This window comes from Tiliqua scincoides, unplaced genomic scaffold, assembly GCF_035046505.1.
Source record: "Tiliqua scincoides isolate rTilSci1 unplaced genomic scaffold, rTilSci1.hap2 HAP2_SCAFFOLD_115, whole genome shotgun sequence".
NCBI classification, from domain to species: Eukaryota; Metazoa; Chordata; class Lepidosauria; order Squamata; family Scincidae; genus Tiliqua; species Tiliqua scincoides.
The window spans coordinates 42,426-64,550 of NW_027101367.1; the positions used below are offsets into that span (position 1 = coordinate 42,426).

The 22,125-nt window shown below is 47.5% G+C and overlaps 1 protein-coding gene across 1 annotated transcript in view; it reads right to left on the reverse strand.

The window, feature by feature from the left end:
* The window catches only part of AFF2 (ALF transcription elongation factor 2), a 37,323-nt gene extending 16,195 nt beyond the window's left edge, over nucleotides 1-21,128 (reverse strand). The window contains exons 1-5 of the mRNA XM_066610979.1: nucleotides 20,946-21,128; nucleotides 18,139-19,161; nucleotides 13,580-13,704; nucleotides 7,214-7,433; nucleotides 5,592-5,728 (exon numbers count right to left, since the gene is read on the reverse strand). Coding sequence (XP_066467076.1) covers nucleotides 5,592-5,728; nucleotides 7,214-7,433; nucleotides 13,580-13,704; nucleotides 18,139-19,161; nucleotides 20,946-21,128 — 1,688 coding nt within the window. The remainder of the gene's footprint in view (nucleotides 1-5,591; nucleotides 5,729-7,213; nucleotides 7,434-13,579; nucleotides 13,705-18,138; nucleotides 19,162-20,945) is intronic.
* Nucleotides 21,129-22,125: the final 997 nt, after the last annotated feature.

Consider the following 22,125-nt stretch of genomic DNA (forward strand, 5'->3'; position numbering starts at 1 on the left):
CGAATATACGTACTTCTCGATTTGCATGACCCGCCACAATCACAGAGGGGAATCCGAATGATCAGAGGGCTGAAACACCTTCCTTATGAGGGGAAGGCTACAGCATTTGGGGCTCGTTAGCTTGGAAGAAAGGGGACTTGAGGGGGACACGATGGAGACCTATAAAATTATGCATGGCGAGGAGAGAGGGAAGTGATTCTTACTAAGCTCAAACCAGGCTGGGTCGTTCAATGAAACCAAGTGGTGGGAGATTTAAGACAGACTAAGGGCCCAACCCTATCCAACTTTCCAGCACTGGTGCAACCACACGATAAGGGAACAAACATTCCCTTACCTTGAGGAGGCCTCTGTGTCTGCCTCCCCACCACAGGAATCAGTGCACACCCCATTGGCACAGCTGCACTGGCACTGGAAAATTGGATAGGGTTGGGCCCTAAAGGAGGTACTTCTTCACTCAGTGTATAATTGCCACGAGGGGTGGTGACATTAAATGCCATTTATGGACAAATGCCATTTATGGAATGGCTATCAACTGCTGCTAGCCGTGATGGCTTCAGCAAAAGTCTGCCTCTCAATACCAGTTGCTACAATGATGGGAGAGAAGTCTGCTCTTCTCTCACACTTCTGTGCTTTACAGAGGCAGCTGGTGGATCACTGTGGAAAACATCGTGCTGGACTGGGAGGCCCTTTGGCTTGATCCAGCAGGGGCTTCTCTTATGTTCTTCTTGATCAGTGGTTCCCATCCTTAAGGAGACTTTGGACCACTGAGGCAAAAACTAGAATTGTTGTGGACTATAAGCAATTTTCCAGTGGCATACCAAGGTCATTTGGGACCCAGGGCCCATAAATTTTTGGCACTCTACCTTGACAAAATTATTTTGAACAATAATAATGGTCAGAGAAGAAGCAGACAGTGACAAATTTATTTTATTGAATCTATCCATCCATCCATCCATCCATCCATCCATCCATCCATCCATCCATCCATCCTTCCTTCCCTATCTATCTATCTATCTATCTATCTATCTATCTATCTATCTATCTATCTATCTATCTATCTATCTATCTATCTATCTATCTAACCCCTGCTAATTGGTTAAGAGGCACTTTTTCTAGTGGGTGCTCCTTTTTTTAGCAGGGGGAGAGTAACTGGCCCATCTCACCCTAGCAGTGTCTGTTCTGGTGGCTGTCTGCTGGTATTCTTTTGCATCTTCTTAGATTGTGAGTCCTTTTGGGACAGGGAGCCATTTAGTTATTTGATTTTTCTCTGTAAACCGCTTTGTGAACTTTTAGTTGAAAAGCGGTATATAAATACTGTTAATAATAATAATAATAATAATATCTATCTATCTATCTATCTATCTATCTATCTATCTATCTATCTATCTATCTATCTATCTATCTATCTATCTATCTATGGTGCATGTCGGCACCAACGATGTGGGCAAGTGTAGCTGGGAGGTCCTGGAGGCCAAATTTAGGCTTTTAGGCAGGAAGCTGAAAGCCAGGACCTCAAAGGTAGCGTTCTCTGAAGTGCTACCTGTTCCACGCGCAGGGCCAGCTAGGCAGGCGGAGATCAGGGGTCTCAATGCGTGGATGAGACGGTGGTGTAGGGAGGAGGGGTTTAGATTCGTTAGGCACTGGGGAACGTTTTGGGACAAGCGGGTCCTGTACAAGAGGGATGGGCTCCATTTGAACCAGAATGGAACCAGACTGCTGGCGCATAACATTAAAAAGGTGGCAGAGCAGCTTTTAAACTGATCCCTGGGGGAAGGCCGACAGGAGCCGAGGGGCATCCGGTTCGGGACTCCTCATCCCTATGGGATGAGGATGGGGAGGTTAGAGAACAACAAGACAAAGGCAGGGTAGGAGAAGAAATTGGGAAAGGTAGGGTGATGGGATGTGATAGACGGTTTGGCACAATGAGAGGATGCGGGGACAAAGGAGCGAATAAGCAGCCCATCCTGGGGCATTCCATGTATAAATGCTTTTATGCGAATGCCCGAAGTCTACGAGCAAAGGTGGGAGAACTGGAATGTCTGGTGACAAGGGAAAATATTGACATAATGGGCATAACGGAAACCTGGTGGAATGCGGAGAATCAGTGGGATACCGCAATCCCGGGCTATAAACTCTACAGGAGGGACAGGCAGAGGCGTGTTGGAGGTGGGGTGGCCCTTTATGTTAAGGAAGGGATAGAATCCAGCAAAGTAGAGATTGAAGGTGGGTCCGACTCCACCGTAGAATCTCTGTGGGTTAAATTACCAGGCTTGTGCAGCAATGTAATACTGGGGGCGTGCTATCGTCCTCCAGACCAGAAATCTGATGGGGACCTTGAAATGAGGAAACAGATCAGGGAGGTGACAAGGAAGGACAGGGTTGTAATCATGGGGGACTTCAATTATCCTCATATTGACTGGGTCAATTTGTGTTCTGGTCACGATAAGGAAACCGGATTTCTTGACGTGCTAAATGACTGTGGCTTAGATCAGCTAGTCACGGAGCCCACCAGAAGACAGGTGACTCTGGATTTAATTTTGTGCGATATGCAGGACCTGGTTAGAGATGTAAACGTTACTGAGCCATTGGGGAACAGTGATCATGCTGCGATCCGTTTTGACGTGCACGTTGGGGGAAGAATACCAGGCAAATCTCTAACAAAAACCCTTGACTTCCGACGGGCGGACTTCCCTCAAATGAGGAGGCTGGTTAGAAGGAGGTTGAAAGGGAGGGTAAAAAGAGTCCAGTCTCTCCAGAGTGCATGGAGGCTGCTTAAAACAACAGTAATAGAGGCCCAGCAGAGGTGTATACAGCAAAGAAAGAAGGGTTCCACTAAATCCAGGAGAGTGCCTGCATGGCTAACCAGCCAAGTTAGAGAGGCTGTGAAGGGCAAGGAAGCTTCCTTCCATAAATGGAAGTCTTGCCCTAATGAAGAGAATAAAAAGGAACATAAACTGTGGCAAAAGAAATGTAAGAAGGTGATAGGGGAGGCCAAGCGAGACTATGAGGAACGCATGGCCGGCAACATTAAGGGGAATAATAAAAGCTTCTTCAAATATGTTAGAAGCAGGAAACCCGCCAGAGAAGCGGTTGGCCCTCTGGATGGTGAGGGAGGGAAAGGGGAGATAAAAGGAGACTTAGAGATGGCAGAGAAATTAAATGAGTTCTTTGCATCTGTCTTCACGGCAGAAGACCTCGGGCAGATACCGCTGCCCGAACGGCCCCTCCTAACCGAGGAGTTAAGTCAGATAGAGGTTAAAAGAGAAGATGTTTCAGACCTCATTGATAAATTAAAGATCAATAAGTCACCGGGCCCTGATGGCATCCACCCAAGGGTTATTAAGGAATTGAAGAATGAAGTTGCAGATCTCTTGACTAAGGTATGCAACTTGTCCCTCAAAACGGCCACAGTGCCAGAAGATTGGAGGATAGCAAATGTCACGCCTATTTTTAAAAAGGGAAAGAGGGGGGACCCGGGAAACTATAGGCCGGTCAGCCTAACATCCATACCGGGTAAGATGGTGGAATGCCTCATCAAAGATAGGATCTCAAAACACATAGACGAACAGGCCTTGCTGAGGGAGAGTCAGCATGGCTTCTGTAAGGGTAAGTCTTGCCTCACAAACCTTATAGAATTCTTTGAAAAAGTCAACAGGCATGTGGATGCGGGAGAACCCGTGGACATTATATATCTGGACTTTCAGAAGGCGTTTGACACGGTCCCTCACCAAAGGCTACTGAAAAAACTCCACAGTCAGGGAATTAGAGGACAGGTCCTCTCGTGGATTGAGAACTGGTTGGAGGCCAGGAAGCAGAGAGTGGGTGTCAATGGGCAATTTTCACAATGGAGAGAGGTGAAAAGCGGTGTGCCCCAAGGATCTGTCCTGGGACCGGTGCTTTTCAACCTCTTCATAAATGACCTGGAGACAGGGTTGAGCAGTGAAGTGGCTAAGTTTGCAGACGACACCAAACTTTTCCGAGTGGTAAAGACCAGAAGTGATTGTGAGGAGCTCCAGAAGGATCTCTCCAGACTGGCAGAATGGGCAGCAAAATGGCAGATGCGCTTCAATGTCAGTAAGTGTAAGGTCATGCACATTGGGGCAAAAAATCAAAACTTTAGATATAGGCTGATGGGTTCTGAGCTGTCTGTGACAGATCAGGAGAGAGATCTTGGGGTGGTGGTGGACAGGTCGATGAAAGTGTCGACCCAATGTGCGGTGGCAGTGAAGAAGGCCAATTCTATGCTTGGGATCATTAGGAAGGGTATTGAGAACAAAACGGTTAGTATTATAATGCCGTTGTACAAATCGATGGTAAGGCCACACCTGGAGTATTGTGTCCAGTTCTGGTCGCCGCATCTCAAAAAAGACATAGTGGAAATGGAAAAGGTGCAAAAGAGAGCGACTAAGATGATTACGGGGCTGGGGCACCTTCCTTATGAGGAAAGGCTACGGCGTTTGGGCCTCTTCAGCCTAGAAAAGAGACGCTTGAGGGGGGACATGATTGAGACATACAAAATTATGCAGGGGATGGACAGAGTGGATAGGGAGATGCTCTTTACACTCTCACATAATACCAGAACCAGGGGACATCCACTAAAATTGAGTGTTGGGCGGGTTAGGACAGACAAAAGAAAATATTTCTTTACTCAGCGCGTGGTCGGTCTGTGGAACTCCTTGCCACAGGATGTGGTGCTGGCGTCTAGCCTAGACGCCTTTAAAAGGGGATTGGACGAGTTTCTGGAGGAAAAATCCATTATGGGGTACAAGCCATGATGTGTATGCGCAACCTCCTGATTTTAGGAATGGGTTAAGTCAGAATGCCAGATGTAGGGGAGAGCACCAGGATGAGGTCTCTTGTTATCTGGTGTGCTCCCTGGGGCATTTGGTGGGCCGCTGTGAGATACAGGAAGCTGGACTAGATGGGCCTATGGCCTGATCCAGTGGGGCTGTTCTTATGTTCTTATGTTCTTATCTATCTATCTATCTATCTATCTATCTATCTATCTATCTATCTATCTATCTATCTATCTATCTATCTATCTAGTCTTCCTTCCTTCCTTCCTTCCTTCCTTATCCATCCATCCATCCATCCATCCATCTATCTTAACTTAGTAAGTTTGTATATTTACATATAACATTGTAACTTCGTATATATAATCATACCAGTAAACATGCCACCTCCAGCACTAGCCATCTCGGAACCCCCCTGCAGCCCAGTATCTGGGGCATCTCCCAAGCGAATGCCCTCCCCATCGACTGCTAGAGAGGGAAGAGCCACAACGGACACTTCAGCACTGACTAAAGATGCGGGCGGTCCGGTCTTCACCCTCTCTGGTGGTCAGTGGAGGGAGCGCTCACTTGGTGAGATGCCGGAAGTGATGAAAGGTAATCTTGTTTGGTTGAGACTTGGACCACTTCTCGTGGACTGCCTGTGGCCCACAGACCACGGGCTGGGAACCAGCGTTCTAAAGGGCTTCCACCAACACCTGGAAAATCAGCATGTCCTTGTAATCAGACCTTGTTAGGTGGAAGGATCCTGGCAATTCAAACTCTAAACAAGAAACAGTAAAGTCCACTCTGACTACATACATGTCATCAAACGTGATTTTCGGCCTCCTGGGCTCAGGGTTCCCGTTGGCGAAGGCAGGGGTGGTGGACCAGGTCTCATTGTCGAGATGGCAGGTGTCGAGCAAAGTGTTTGCAGGCCTGCTGTGGGAGTCCTCTTCCTGCAGATAAAAAAAAAAAGCTATTTTAATTAGCAGCTTCAGCTTTCGTGCTAATAATACCTTGGCATGTCACATAACGTCGGTCTGTGTTCTTGAAATTAAAACCCAGGCGCACGGTTTGCAGTGCGCGGACTTCGTGTCATAAGTCAAGCTCAGCAAATTAACTGAGCGCCACCGCGACATATTGCCCGTGCACAAGGCATCATTAACACCCGCTTCCCAAAAGGTGTAATGTCAGCAGGGGTGCCTTGTAGCATGGCTGGCTTACTGAAATGAAAATGTGAGGAGGTGAAAAGACAAGCGAAAATTTGGAATATCCAATGATGAGCGAGGGAGCTGGGTCTAAACAGCAGAATTGCTGCTGAAAATAATTCACCCTCCTCCTTTATATCACACCGGTTAAATCATCGATGAATTCCGTTACACTGCTGTGGAATGTCACAAGGAAAAGTTTGGCTAAATCAAAGATCTGGTCAATTCAGGGACCGTGGTACGAGTCAAACAGGGCAGCTCAGTGGTAGCATGCTGATGGCTGCAGGATCAAACCTTGGCACATGGCAGGGCCGGCATTGAGGCAATTGGGGAGATTTTGCCCAATTGGGCCCCATGCATCAGGTCACTTTGGAAGCCGCTCCTGCCCACTGCGACTTCCAGTTGGCCTGAAATTGGTACCATACGGGTGGCAAAAGGCACACCTTGCTTTTTCCCCACCCTCACAGCTCCCGGCGCCATCCTTTCCCTTGTCTCACTGTGGAGTGAGCTGCTACGGACAGGGCAGCAATGGGCAAGAGTCTGGGAGCGCTGTGGGCTGGGCGAGCCACCCTGTCTCCCTTCGGCTGACCTCCCAGGTGCCTATTCTGCACAACCACCATAAGTACAGGAGTCCTATCCACTTGCACGGGAGTAGCCAATGTTATGTCTAGGTCTAGCTACATTCAAGCTAAATGTGCTAAAAAATTTAGTAGAGGGGACCCTGCAAAATTAGAGGGGGCCCTGCAAAAGTGCTTCCAATTGGGCCCCAAAACTCCTAAGACCCCCCAATTCCTAAGAACATAAGAACAGCCCCACTGGATCAGGCCAGAGGCCCATCTAGTCCAGCTTCCTGTATCTCACAGCGGCCCACCAAGTGCCCCAGGGAGCACACCAGGTAACAAGAGACCTGCAAGGCTTCCTGGGAATTGTAGTTAAGAACATAAGAACAGCCCCACTGGAGCAGGCCATAGGCCCATCTAGTCCAGCTTCCTGTATCTCACAGCGGCCCACCAAATACCCCAGGGAGCACACCAGATAATCCTAAGACCCTGGCCCCTGGTGTGACTCCAGACTCCCATTGGACCATGGCCTGTGTCTTGGCGCTGACCATCTTACTCAGTGTTCCTTCTGGTGACTTGGAGCCCAATCCTATGCATGTCTATTCAGAAGTAAGCCCCATTATAGCCAATGGGGCTTCCTCCCAGGAACATGTGGATAGGATTGAACCCTTACACAGATTCCCTTTGGGTTGGAAGAGGTTTTGTTCTCATTTTTCCTATGCTTGGAGCAGGTGCTGACTTGCAAGGGGGTCGTCAGGTTGTTCTCTTGGCCAAAGGAGCTGCTGTCGTTGTTGTTGCTCCGCCTGGGCACGGCCTCGTCCAGCAGGGGAGACAACGGAGGTGGAAACAGCTTCTCTTCCCTTTTCTTTGTCACCTTTTTCGTGGAGTTGCTGCTGCTGAGAAACAAAGGAGGACCATTTGTCATAAGCAGGTCTGACTCTAGGCAGAAACGAGGAAGCCCTGTCAGATTCACAGGGTCTGTCATGCCTCCTGATGTATCATTGAGGAGCCTGTGGCCGCTAAGAGTGGGATGATGGATGTCTGTAGAGCGAGGGTGGAAATGTTCTTGTTCCTAGAACATCAGATTCCACAGAGCTGAGCAGGTGCATATGGTCTTTGCATGGACAGAATGCTCTGACAGGACTGCAAATGCTAAATAAATGCCAAGTGTCTAAGGTAGCCCCTGCTCTATAAAGCATCATAATCTGAACACCCACAGCAACCTTGAACCCTTCCACCACATAAGAGGCTGAACAGAGTAGGAGCAAGAGGAGAAGAAGGCTTCTTGCCTTCCTGCCCTACATGTGAGCTTCCTGATTGGTCACTGTAGAAAGCAGGAAGTCAACTTAGGGCCCAATCCAATCCAGCTTTCCAGACACGATGCAACCCCGAGATAAGGGAACAAATGTTCCCCTACCTTGAGAAGGCCTCTGTGACTGTCTCCCCACCACAAGTTGCAGTGTATACACCATTGGCACAGCTGGTACTGGAAAATTGGATAGGATTGGGCCCTTAGATGGCTACTAGTATGATGGGGACCCCTGTGGGGCGGGTTGGGGGTGCCCTTCCAAAGCTGCTTGGCATTAGGAAGCTCCCACGGCTGGCCATGAGTGGCTGTTTGGTCTGATCCAGCAAGGCTCTGCTACAGCCCAAGCCTATCCTTCCCGCACACTGGTGCAGCTGTGCCAAAAATGGGTGCACTGTATCCAGTGGGAAGGGGGCGTATCGAGAGGCTCTGGAGGGGGAAAGTGGTTAAGTCCCCTTACCCCTCTGTAAGTTTCCTACTCTGCAATGGGATTCCTCAGACCTTCGCTAATGCAAGTCTGAGGAGAGAAAGGGCAAGTGGAGGCTGCTCCTGGGGGCTCCACTGCTGCTGGATGTATTCCCTCCCACAGCCTCCCCTCTCCTTCCCCACTCAGCTGCACCCCTCACCGCCCCATTCCACCCTCCCTACCCGTCCTCCCCTCCCCCGCCATCTTGCCTTCCTTGGCGGGTGCTGGAAGGTGCTTTAGGGCTGCTTTTCAACAGCGGCTGCCAGCAGAACATGCATTCTGCTGCAGGCTTCAGCCCATAGGATTGGGCTGCTAGTGTTCATAGGTGCACACCTGTATGGCAGGAAGAGGGCAGGAGCCAGCTGAGGCCAACTGCTGCCCAAGGCCCATTGGAAAGAGTTGGCTCCCGCTTATGTTCTTGCCCTCCTGTGCAAGCATAAAGGAGTCTTTTCCTTGATTCTCTGCCCACCCTTCCACCTTGACTCCTGAAACCTAGGACAGTTGCAAGAAGGATGGATTACAGGTAGCACCAAGTCTGGGTCCAATCCTATCCAATTTTCCAGTGCCAGTGCAGCTGTGCCAATGGGGCATGCACTGCATCTTGTGGTGTGGAGGCAGTCACAGAGCCCTCCTCAAAGTATGGGAACATTTGTTCCGTTACCTCAGGGCTGCATCGCGGTGCCGGAACTGGAAAGTTGGAAAGGATTGGGCCCTTAACTGGTTGCCCTGCCTCCGTACAGGAGAAGCACATGCCCCAATTAAGATGCTGGGAAGAAAATGGCTCCCCCATTCACTGCTACAACAAGAGCGCTCTCCTCTACAGAATGCCATCCTTGGGTAACCTAGAGATGAGGCTGGCATGACATGGCCTTGGAAAACAGCTTGCTTTCCCCTTAGAAAAATGACTGATGCTTAGACTCTTGGTCGTAAAAAAAAAAACCCACCTATTGGACCCAGCTGAGTTCTTAACATGTTAATTTGACCATGGATTTTTTCTTCTTCTTATTTTAGTTACTATCCTAGTCCAGTCAATGAAGATTACTTGAATTTTAATCTTTCCTTAGACAACTAATATTGCATTCTACAGCCATTTACTTTTCATGATTATTGACTCAAATTTTCAATAGGAAATTAAGTCAACAAGAATTTATGTCTCCCTCTTAGTCAATTTAAGTCAGTGTCAGGCATTTATAGATTTACAATACCTCAAAGCAACAAATCAAAGAGGAACAAGCAAAGCAAAGCGGCTTGATTTCTCGATCAGGGGGAGTTCAATAGCCTCACCTAAGCAGGCGGTACCCTGCTTCACTTCACTGCTTATAATGATAGCGGCATCTATTTTGATTATTCCCTAATTGTGGCCATTAGCAAATAAAAACCGCTGCTGTCAAAAGGGGATTTTATTACCATTTTCACTGACATATTCTATCTATCTACCCATCTTATCTTACCTATCTAATACGTAGCCAAGGATACACATACAAGATCAGATTAGTTACTTTTTAACACAATTTAATTACCCCCTTGGACCTGAGTTAGCACTCAATATACATTCAAAGGTAGATTTTATTCATCCTTTCCAAGTATACCTGCAGGCGAAGGAAGGATTCTAGTTTGCACTGGTAATTCTAGAGTTGTGTTCAGTACAATGTGACTTGCCACAGTCCTTTGGTTGAGTCCTGTGTGGCTCCAACAGCATTTGAGTACAACAGCAGAATGAATTAAACAGTTTTCCCCATTAGGGCTACACCTCCCAAGGAGTGACTTACATTGACACCAGCAATTTGTCACAGGATTTTTGCAATTCATGTGACTCTCTTATTCAAATGTTATTGGAGCAGGGAGGGTCTGAGGGCCCGATCCTTAAGGCCCAGGGTTGTCCCTCCATCGGTGCCAAGTGTCACAAATGTGCTATAAGGCACACGCGCGAGACACTGACTGACAACATTGACTGAGAACCAGTCTGCACTGAGCCAGCACCAGGAGGAAGCCCACCACATGCAGATCAGAGCAAGGGCCAAACTCTGGGCGGCAGAGAGGTGAGCTGGGTAAGGGAGGAGGCATTTTGGGGCAGGGGAAGGAAGCGGGGTGAGAGGAGGCAAGACAGCTCTGCTAGACTCAGAACCATGCGTCAGGCCTCCTGGCCTGACAAGGGGCCACACAACTCTGCACTGGCTGAATAGCTGGCGCAGACTTATGTAGCCCCTTTGCGGGACTTGGCCATTCCCTAGGGAAGGGGACAAATGTCCCCTTTCCCTCAGGAGCCTCCAGCAGCTGCCTGAAGCCCACAGAATGCAGTGGTCACCGTTTTGCTGCTGTGGCTCCTCTGGGTGCCGGGCAGCTCAGGATTGGGCTGTGAGAAATGGAGAGGTGGGTAAATATTCTGGATTGATTTATCAAAAATATGATCTTAATCCTTTCTAGTTCAACTAGTGTTCATCGAATGCTTAAAGCGGGACACATGCCTGCTGAACACAATGCATTTGGCAGAAGATGGGACTGGAGTTCTTTGAATGTGCACCTGTATGAATACAGGATTCCTGGTTGTTTAGATGGGCTCTGTCTTGCTTGCTCACAAACTGACATTATCGCATAGCCATGACAGAACCACACATGATTGGGAAAAGTTGAGACATTTGCAGAAATTTGCAGAAATATTCTGAAAATCCCCCTGGATCTGTTGCCTTTGGCTTGCAAATGGAAAGCCATTAGTCTCAGCTCCCCTTCAAACATCCTCAATAAAACTGCTGCTATCAGCAGTGACCCATTCTGTATCTTTGTTTATTGTGTCGAATGCTCCTGAATCTCTGTTCCCTGAATCTCTGTTCTTTCAGATGCATGTGCTGTGCGTTTGACTTGGCATTCTCCTGGCATCCTGAAAGTTATCAGGTTTCATCGGGTTAACTATGAAGTCAGGTTATATTAATAACAAACCGCAATGTGATCACGGTCTCAATTAAACATAACAGGTAAGAAAGTTTAAAAAAAAAAATTTGCTTGTCAACTAGAAGCATCTGGGACCAAGGGGAAAGGAAAGCTAGCATAGGGGAAATAACTATTGATGAACACAATTATATTTTAACAAAGGATACCAATGGTTGCAGAGCTCTAAGGAATCAAATTAATGACCTAGAAAACAAGCTCAAATTAAGAAACATTAGGTTGGGGGTAAATCCCTAGGGTTTGATGAAGGCAGGAAATAAAAGATCTCTCTCTCTCTCTCTCTCTCTCTCTCTCTCTCTCTCTCTCAAAGAACTGTTTATGGAAGTGTTGGAGAAGGATAAATGTATGGCATTTCAAGGTGTGACCCAGAAGTAAATTCCTTTCTGTTACCTTCTTAAATGTATCTAATCCCATGTAAACTGTTCTTTAAAAAAAAAAAATGAGAAACAGGAGATTTAAAAGAGGGAATCTGGGTCAATTCAATGGCATCAAGGCAAGTTAGCAATTACACAGATAAAACAGAGGTCATGAAGTCACTGGTTTTGGTTGACAATGGATTTATAAGCCAAGAATAACACGCTAATTTCAGGATTACTTAATAAACCTAAAGAGGAGGTTATTTCTTGGCTCATGGGAACATTAACCAAAAAGTACATCTTTTACCATCAAGGAAGAGATAGAACTAAAGAAAACATCTGGCCACTTTTATACAATGTCTGTTGGAATAATTTGTAGTAGAAAAATTGGCTAGATGAGGCAAGGTACAGGGAATAAATGAAAAGAATTGGGAAATGAGGTACATCACTTTCTGAGCTAATTTATGCTAAATCGCTGTCTACTGTTCTTTGGTCACCCATCCAAGACTGACTGAGGGCTTGATTCCATATGTAAAACTGTTGGCACCCTGGGAAAAAGATGACCTGGGCATGTTCTGTTCTACGGAACTTGCACTGAGTCTGTTGTTCATGTTGCAGCTGGACCTGATTGATGCATCCATGCTGTTCAAATCCGATTCAGGTGATGTGCAAAACTGTTGTTGATTCCTGTAGGAACTATGTAACCCAACCTGCATGACTACAGCAAGTCCTCACTTCAACTCGTTTTATTTTAAGTCATTTCGTTATAAAGTTGATGAGAAAGAAAAAACAAAAACAAAACCCAGTTCCTGGGTGGGGCCAGTGTTTGTGGAGTTTGCATGTTCTCCCCATGTCTGTGTGAGTTTTCTCTAGTCCCCAAAGTTCACATTTATTTCAGAGTTTAATACGAGAAGTGTTTTGGTCATCATTTAGAAATTTAGTGATGTTTTATGTGACCCGAAATAGGAACATAATTCTTGTTCACATATATCAATTAGCCTACAGTAAAATTGGTTTCATTATAAGTCGTTTTGCTTAAAGTTGCAGTTTCCAAGTTCTATTGAGAACTTTTAAGTGAGAACTTGCTGTATAAAATTTTGAAATATTTTCTGTGAATTGGATGCAATGCTTTTGTCAGCGTTCCAGGTAGAATGAAAATGCTTGTGTGAATAAAATTACTTGCTACGTCTAAAACACACAAACTATTCCACTGATGCAGTGGCATTGCTAGGGGGTGCAGGCCACACCAGGTGTGTGTGTGTGTGTGTGTGTGTGTGTGTGTGTGTGTGTGTGTGTGTGTGTGTGTGTGTGTGTGACACCAGTACTGGCTAAAATGTTTATAATCTTGGTATTTTCAAATAATGCCATCATGTTATATATCAATTGATGTGTAATTTCATGCAAAATGCAATGAAACAAACCACGTTGAAATATCTCTATTCCATCAAAAGATATAGTAAAAAAAAACCAGTGGGGGTGGGCCGATAGTACATTACTACACCCACCGCCTGGCGCATTGCTCTGCATGCTGCATGGAAGGAGGTCCATCATAGGAGTAACATGCTTGCCTCCTGCACTGGGTGATGCAAACCCTAGTGACGCCATTGCAATGATGTTAAAAATGAAGGCTTAAGTCCATTGTGGCTATACAGTAATTAACCACATAACACTGCTAAGGGGACTACCATGTCCCTTTACAGCAGTGATTCCCAATCTGTGAGCCGTGGCTCCCCGGGATGCCGTAGAAACCAGCCGGGGGAGGTGTGGAATCCTTGCAAAAAACCTTCCACCCTATACAATATATAGGATTATAGCCCTAATGGGGAGCCGTAGGTCAAGTCAAAAAAGTTTGGGAATCACTGCTTTACATAAAGAGAAAAATCAATGGTAAGGAGACATTTCTTGGCAACGTTTGGGGCTGAACAGCCTTATAGTTACAGGTTCATCTCAATATTATGAAGTACTTACTCTTTAGCATTGGTTATTCTGTGGTTGGGTATTGGAGAGATGCAGGGTGGCAGCAAGCACGAAGCAGAGGAGTCCTCCAGGCGTTGCTTTTTGTTCTCGCCAAAGGTGTCCACGTTTTCCGATTGCTTTGATCACAACAACAGAAACCGGAGAGGTACGGTGTTAACAACACTGCATTGCATTGTGCCAACTATTGAAAAAAAAACCCACACAATTGTCCTTCCAAGCAATTGCAACTTGGATTGAGTGGACACCAGCCACAGAATTTGGCATTCATTTCACTCAGCCCCTTTCTTAGAATTTTTTTTGTTGCACTTACTTTGCAACTTAAGATGCTTTTGTTGCACCAGTGAAAGTGGGCCAATAACTCTCTTTCCAAATTCTTTTTGGTTGAAAACGGATTCTGGGGAGAGGAGGTGGTTTCATGAAACTTCCTCCCGCTCTAATGTAGCTTCGTGATGATGTCACACCATCACATGACATCATCATCAAGCAATCAGAATGAGGTCGATGCACTTTAGGCTCACTTTAGGCAAAAAATGACCCCTGCTAATTGGGTAAGAGGCACTTTTTCAAGTGAGTGCTCCTTTTTTTTAGCAGGGGGAAAGTAAGTGGCCCAGCTCACCCCAGCACTGTCTGTTCTAGTGGCTGTCTGCTGGTGTTCTTTTGCATCTTTTTAGATTGTGAGCCCTTTTGGGACAGGGAGCCTTTAGTTATTTGATTTTTCTCTGTAAACCGCTTTGTGAACTTTTAGTTGAAAAGCGGTATATAAATACTGTTAATAATAATAATAATAATAATAATAATAATAATAATAATAATAATAATAATAAATGGCAATTTTCACAACTGGGAACGTGATTGATGCTGCTGCTAGCTTGGCGCCCCCATCCTGACCCCAAACTTGCTGAAATGTCCTCCCAAATTTATCTCATTGTCATTAGAGAGTGCAGGGGGTGCAGGCTAAAGTGGGTGACATGCACAGGAGGATGACACCAACGGTCAAAATTTTTAAAATCTTGGTATTTTTGAATAATACCATCATGTTATATAACATTTGATGCGGAATTTCATGCAGAATGCAATGAAACAAGCTGAGCTGAACTATCTCTATTCTATCAAAAGTTATAACCAAAAAAAACTGTGGGGCAGGGTGATGTTACACCACCATGCCCACTGCCCAGGGTATTGCCCTGCTCACTGCATGGGAAGAGGTTCATCATACAGGTGATGCTCTGGCCTCCTCCACCAAGTGACGCCACTGCTCATGTGAAAAATACGGTGCCGTGATTTTCAATCTTTTTTCATCTCGTGGCACACTGACAAGGTGCTAACATTTTCAGGGCACACCATCTGTTTGTGGACGGGCACAGCACTGTGCCAGCACGGGGCTCATATTCCCCAATGGTCCTACAAATAAATGACCCTTCTCCAAACTCCCATGCCACACTGTGGACTATTCGTAGCATGCCAAAGTGCTGAGGCAATCTGGTTGAAAATCGCTGCTCTGGTGACACGTGATGGGGGGATTCAGTTCAGCCCTACTGCAGACAGAGAGGAGGACTGTCGGGGCCCCTCCCAGATGCCCTGACCCCCGACTTACCCAGCAGCAGGCACCCCATGCCCAGGATGGGGAGGCTTCACCGCTCTCGCAGGGGGCAAAGCAGGTTGGCTCACCCCAACCAGCCAGAGGAGGCTGGCAGGGCCAACAAGGAACACTACAGGAAACAAGCCAGGAACAGGAAAGGCCTTTTCTGCCCCACCTGGATGAAGGGGAGGGGCCAAAGGGGACAGGCTTGCTCCATAAAACAGGGGGGCCAGGGATGAGAGGCAGTCAGTATGAAGCAGGGAGTTGTGAGGTCAACAGCTCCTGCTCCTAGGCCAGGTTTGGCAGCCCTGCTAGGGAGGAGGACAAGGGTGCTGGAACCCCCTCCCCCTCCAGCCAATCTGAGGCCTCCCTGGGGAGAAACAAGCCTGCTCCAGGCCCCTCCAGGCGAAGGCCCCTACAAGGACCAACAGTGTGTGTCTTGGGAACCACCTTCTGAGCCTATGACAATTAAATCCCTCAATTACTCGATCGCGCGCTGCACCATTTGAGTCAACCTGCGTTGTCAACATGACAATGCAGTTCTGTGGGACAGCCATGAGACAGATGCCTGTAAACTGTCTAGTCCATCTCCAGCACAGGGACAAATGCAGGTCTTTTGTTCAGCCCCTTCCCTCCCTCTCAGACAGCAGTCAGGCTGGCATGTTCGGGAAGCAAGCGGTATTGATGGCTGACGTTACATTTGTGGAGATTTATGGCAGGCTGTTTTCTTTTCTTTTTTAAAGCCCTGAAATCATTTTTACTCTTTGCGACCAGAAGTAGAGTCATTTTGGGGGGGGAGGGGGGGAGACCACCTCACAGACACAGCAAATATTCATTTTTTGATATAAAACCTCCGTTTCCTTTCTGGAAAACACATTCACATTTGAAGCATGCTGTCATATCCCACAAGATAGGGTACCCCTGGGCATAAATAACATAAAACACATGATAAAGCATTGTCTCTCAAGTCACAATAGATTCAGCTTTACACATCGTTGTTGGAAAGAGAGGGCGGCTAGATAAGTGAACGGCATTTTGACAAATCACAACTCTTTATGTAACAAATGCCATGTGTCTTTTTTTTTCCCTTCCCAATGTACAGTAAAGACACAACTCAACCACCGCTACAGCAAGTGCATTTCGTTGACTTGAATGGAGACATGCCTGTCTAAGAAAAAATCTGGTGTTAATGTTCCAAAAATAGATTATCCATCAAACAGGGCCAACCTTACCAAGAAGCTACCTGGCAGCCCAATCCTATGCTTCTCTAGCGCCCAGGGCTGGTGGCGCTGAATCAGCGACCTCTGCAACCAGCAGAGCTGGGAAGCGGCGCCAGTTCTCCTCTTACACTTACGCTCCTCTTATGCTTACTCTCTCCTCTACGCTTACGCTCCCTTACCCCGTGTAAGACTCAGGTGGCCCCAATGGGTTTCCTTGGATCAGCGTCTGCTATTGAGCGGGCGCAGAATTGAGGAGATCCATGTCAGGTCTCCTGGGCCAGGAAGGCCTGCTGCTGTCTTTGCCCCCCTCCCACCCAGCCTGACATCCAATGTGTACAAGCCCAAAACATGTCGCATAAATAAATAAATAAATAAATAAGAACATAGGAACATAAGAAGAGCCCCGCTGGATCAGGCCATAGGCCCATCTAGTCCAGCTTCCTGTATTTCACAGCGGCCCACCAAATGCCCCAGGGAGCACACCAGATAACAAGAGACCTGCATCCTGGTGCCCTTGATAAATACAGAAATACAGGCGTGTGCCACTTAACAATGGGGATATGTTCTCTGATCCCCGTTGTTATGCAATTAGATCATTAAGTGAACATTCAGTTCACATGCCTTTGTTGTATAAACCGACACTCCCTGCCAGACGCTAGGTGGCTGCACAGGCTACTGGAGATAAATTGCCTCTTCTCTGCATTAAGAGCCTGTCACGTTGTGTAAACAGACCCTCTGCTGCAGGCTATGGGTTGCCTCATGATTGCCTCACTCAGATCATCTTTTTTGCTTTAACCACAGTCATATATGTGGTCTGTTATTAAGCGAATGGTTGTTAAATGACACATGCCTGTAGTTCCCATTGATGGAAAGAATGTTCCAGAAAAAGACAAGATTAGCAGATCCTTCCTGAGAGATAACAACCAAGCTGCTCCCCATGAGTTATAGCAGGGGTCTCTAAACTTCTCAGCCAAAGGGCTGCATCAAATATCTGGCACACTGTCGAGGGCCAGAAAAAAAAAATTAAATATAAAATTTAAATAAATACATTAGAGATAGATCTTGGATGAAAGAATGAATAGGCTCCAATGTCCAGGATTTTCCCAAGCACTAACACAGCCCAAGAAATAAAACACACACTTAAATGGACCCCCCCATTCCCCCACCCTGCAGTCACAACTCTGGTTGCGTTTGGTCCAGGGAGGGCACCAGGGAGGGCACCAGGATGAGGTCTCTTGTTATCTGGTGTGCTCCCTGGGGCATTTGGTGGACCGCTGTGAGATACAGGAAGCTGGACTAGATGGGCCTATGGCCTGATCCCGTGGGGCTGTTCTTATGTTCTTAACTACAATTCCCAGAATGCCTTGCAGGTCTCGTTATCTGGTGTGCTCCCTGGGGCATTTGGTGGGCCGCTGTGAGATACAGGAAGCTGGACTAGATGGGCCTAAGGCCTGATCCAGTGGGGCTGTTCTTATGTTCTTAACTACAATTCCCAGGAAGCCTTGCAGGTCTCTTGTTATCTGGTGTGCTCCCTGGGGCATTTGGTGGGCCGCTGTGAGATACAGGAAGCTGGACTAGATGGGCCTATGGCCTGATCCAGTGGGGCTGTTCTTATGTTCTTATGGTCAACTGGGCCAGAGGCTCTCAGGGGATCAGAGGCTGGCTGCAGGCCGGATAGAGTCTCTCTGTGGGCCACATCTGGCCCCGGGCCGGGGTTTGGAGACCCCTGGAGCAGTAGTAAGAAGGCTTACCTTGTGCTTCCTTTTGGATTTAGCAGAAGGCTTTTCAGCGGCTGGCATGGGGGACTCCCGGGATTGCCGCCGGTGTTTCACGTTGACCTCCCGTGGCTCCGTTTTCCCGGACGTGCTCTCAAAGCGCTCTTGCCCGGGGACCCGGGAGAGTAAACTCAGGTCTATTTTCACCCAGAGGTACTTGAGCTCTTCAAACTCTTTGAGCGGGGACAGGGGCTCGTTCTGCACGATGGGGATCGGCGAGAAGAGCGGCTCCTCCAGGTCGTTGCTGTTTTGGTCGACGGAGGTACTGCTGCTGTTGCTAGTCAGGCTGCTGACGCTCAGGATGTTGCCGCTGGAGTCCTTGGCCTTGAGGCCGCTGTCGGCGCCAACGCAGGCCTGCAAGTTCTTCACCTGCAGGCCTTCCTCCTGGTCCGTGTTGGAATCCGAGGTGGATGAATCCGTTTCCACAAATTCCCGGGACTTGGGGACGGTTTTGCTGGGGCCCCTGTACTTTTTCTTCTCGGGAGTAGGCCCCATGCTAGTTCTCGGCTCCTTCCTGGGAGCGGTTTTGCCAGCGGTGACCTTTGTGCGAACTTTGGGTGGTTCTTGGGGTTCTGGGTTCTCCTTCTCTTTGGGCGTGCTGCTGGTGATATTTGGTTTGGGCCAATTGTAGTCTTCGACGCTGGAAGTCCTTTCAACCTTTTTGGGTTGCTTTTTCCCAGTCGTCCTTTGGGAGGCGGGTTCATTGTGAGCTGGTGACTTCTGCTTGGAGCTTTTCGCTTCTGCCGGAGCTTTCTGGGCGACACGGGGTTTGGCTTTCTCTCGGATGGGGCTTCGTAGCGCCCTGTCTTTGGAATCGGTCAGGGGCAGGCTGCTGTTGACCTTCCCTTTGCTTTGTCCTTCCACCTGCGAATCGGGTTGAGATTGCGAGCTGTCCTGTCCGTGACTCTCGTGTTGGCTGTTGATGATCGTCTTGTTGTGGGGGTTCACTTTGTTTAACCACTTATCCAGCTGCCATTTGTTTGCGGAGGGGGGTTCAGGCTGCAGGAGAACCAGCGATGGAGAAGCAAGACTTGTTAAAGTGAAACAAGCATCATGTTCACTGCATTGTTTTCTGCTTAACACAAGCCATGGCTACTGCTTAATCTAACAGCCCAGCCCTATTGAAAGGAAGCGCTGGTGTTCTGCCTATTCTGGCTGCCAAATGTGCACCTTAAAGTGCTTTGTGGCAGTGTGGTGCACTGGTGAAAAGGCCAGAGCCTTCCTGCATTCACCAGCAGAGTTTTGCTGTCCTATTGAAGCAGGTAAGTCCGGCATGGTGGGAGGAATGGGGTGGGGGTTGAACGGGGCAGGGGAAGGCAGAATGGAGAGGAGATGGGGCAGGTAGGGGCAGATGGGGCCCTGGAAAGGGGTGGGTTCATGCCAAATCCTAACCTTCTTCCCTGATCTAACAGCACGGATCAGCTCGGACTTGCAACAGTGATATCGCTGGCGCAGGTCTGAGTTGGCCCATAGTGGCTGCTGGAGCTTACCCCAGGGCAAGGGGACAAATTTTCCCTTACCAAAGAGACCTCTAAGCAGCCAAGAATCCTCTGTGGGATGCAGCAAAGCCTGTGCTGGTGCTGCTGAATGACTATGCAGGGATTTAGTTAGGACTGGGCTGTTTAATGGTCTGGGCCTTAAGCTTTAAATTGCACAACAGGCAAGTGCATTGCTTGCTGCCGTTAGTGCTGTTTCTTTTCCCAAAGATCATTACTAGGAGGGAAAGAAGGAATCAGAACAAAATTAAAATCAAGGATCAAATCAAAGAAAAGAGTGGCTCAGGGTGCACGTGGTCTTGAAACCTGTAATAACTGGGTCCCGGGTGCCTGAACAAGACAACTCGTACATCTTGTCTTATGCATCTCACCACTGTTCCCTTGGATCTGGGCAGGGGGGAGAGCCTAGTTATGCATTTCTTCATTTATATTCTTATACGTATTATTTGTATAGCAGTATATGAGACAGACAGACAGACAGACAGACAGACAGACAGACAGACAGACAGATGTGCAATCTACTAAGGCAGGCAGAAGGGAAGAGGTAATGGTTCATTGGCAAAGCACCTGCTTTTCATGCAGAATGTCCCAGGTTCAGTCACTGGCTTTTTTCTCAGGTACAAATAAGAAAGACCTCTCTTTGTTGTCAGATTACCCAGACCGAAATGGCTTAGCAGCTTGACTCAGTAGAAGGCAGCCTTGTTACAAAACAAAGGGTCCAATCCCATCCAATTTTCCAGTGCTGCTGCAGTTGTACCAGTGGGGTTTGCATTGCATCCTGTCGTGGAGGGGCAGTCACTGGGGCCTTTTTAGGGAAACACATGTTCCCATAGCTTACCACAGGGCTGCACTGTGGCTACAACGGAGCTGGAAAGTTGGATAGGATTGGGCCCAAAGCCTTTGTATTTTCAGGATGGAAATAAAAAGGACCCTCCTTATCCACAATCTTGGCATCAGTAGATCTGAATATCTGTGGATGCGAGCGCATGGCTGGAGGGCCTCAAAGGACCTCCTGGATGCAACCAGAAGTGCCTTTCAGAACCATCCCAAAGGCCTTCTAAGAAGCTGGGAGGTTGTGTGTAGCCTCCCCATGCCACTGAAGGCCTCCTGGACACTTCTGAAAGACACTTCTGGTGTGCTGGCGCCTCCCTACGGATTTGATTGTCCACAGAATTTGGTATCTGTGGAAGGTCCTGGAATGGATCCCCCAAGCGCCCATTGTACTCCAAAGGTCCTGGAGTCATGTGGATGGTTTTGGAGAGGGAGTCAGTGACTGCTTGGTTTTACCTCTGGAGTGCCGCTGCGGGATTCCTCGTTGCATTCACTGTCGCTGGAGCTGGTCTCACTATCGGAATCGGATTCGGAGCTGCTCTCAGACTCACTGGAACTCCCAGAACCTCCACTGGAATGTATTAACACTGCATTATGTGCTGTTGGCAATGGAAGGCCGCTGCAGGGAAGACAAAACATATCTCAGCTGTAATGTTTGCTAAAGAGCCAGCTGTTTATCCATACTCCTGTCTTGGTTAACTTAACCAAAGTTTTGGTTGACCGTCTTGAGCTGGGAGTTCTTATTCAGCTGGTGACTCCCATCCAAAAATCAGAAATCTGAATGTGTTTAGTTTGCTGGTACGCCAAAAAAAACCTGTTTAGGCTGAAATCCTATACATGCTTACCTGTGAATAACTCTCACTGAACTCAACAGGACTTACTTTTGAGTAGACATGCATAGGCATTGTTAATGGACTTGCACCAAAAAGGACAACCAAATAAACCCTAGTATAGATCATCAGTGTGATAAGCAACCATTTGATCCTCTTGTTCGAATAACTCTCAGAGTTGAAAAAAGTGATGATATATGTCATTTATCGAGGCATGCAATGTACTGGTGTGCACCACTTAACAACCGTTCGCTTAATGACAGAACCGCATATATGACGGTGGTCAAAGCACAATAAAGATGCTCTTAATGAGGTAATTGCGTCTCCCATAGCTAGCAGCAGGGTGTCTGTTTACACAACAGACAGGCTCTTGATGCAAAGAAGAGGCAATCTATCTCTAGCAGCCTGTACAGCCAGCTAGTGTCTGGCAGGGAGTGTCTGCTTACAAAGGCAATAGATTGGACTGAATGTTCACTTAAAGACCTAATTGCATAACAACGGAGATCGGAGAACATATCCCCGTCATTAAGTGGCGCACACCTGTATTTATCTCCAGTAACTTGATTTATTTTGCTGCCTAAACCACTTTGTGAACTACGTTTTGTTGAAAAGCAGTATGCTTAACAATGACAATACAGTTACAACAACACAGTTACAACAAAGTCACACGCCTGATGCACTGGAATCTGTGGAAGATAGCAGCACCCAGGAAGCACAATCCTAACCAGGTCTACTCAGAAGTAAGTTCTATTTTGTTCAATGGGGCTTACTCTCGGGAAAGTGTGGTTAGGATTGCAGCCAAAGCT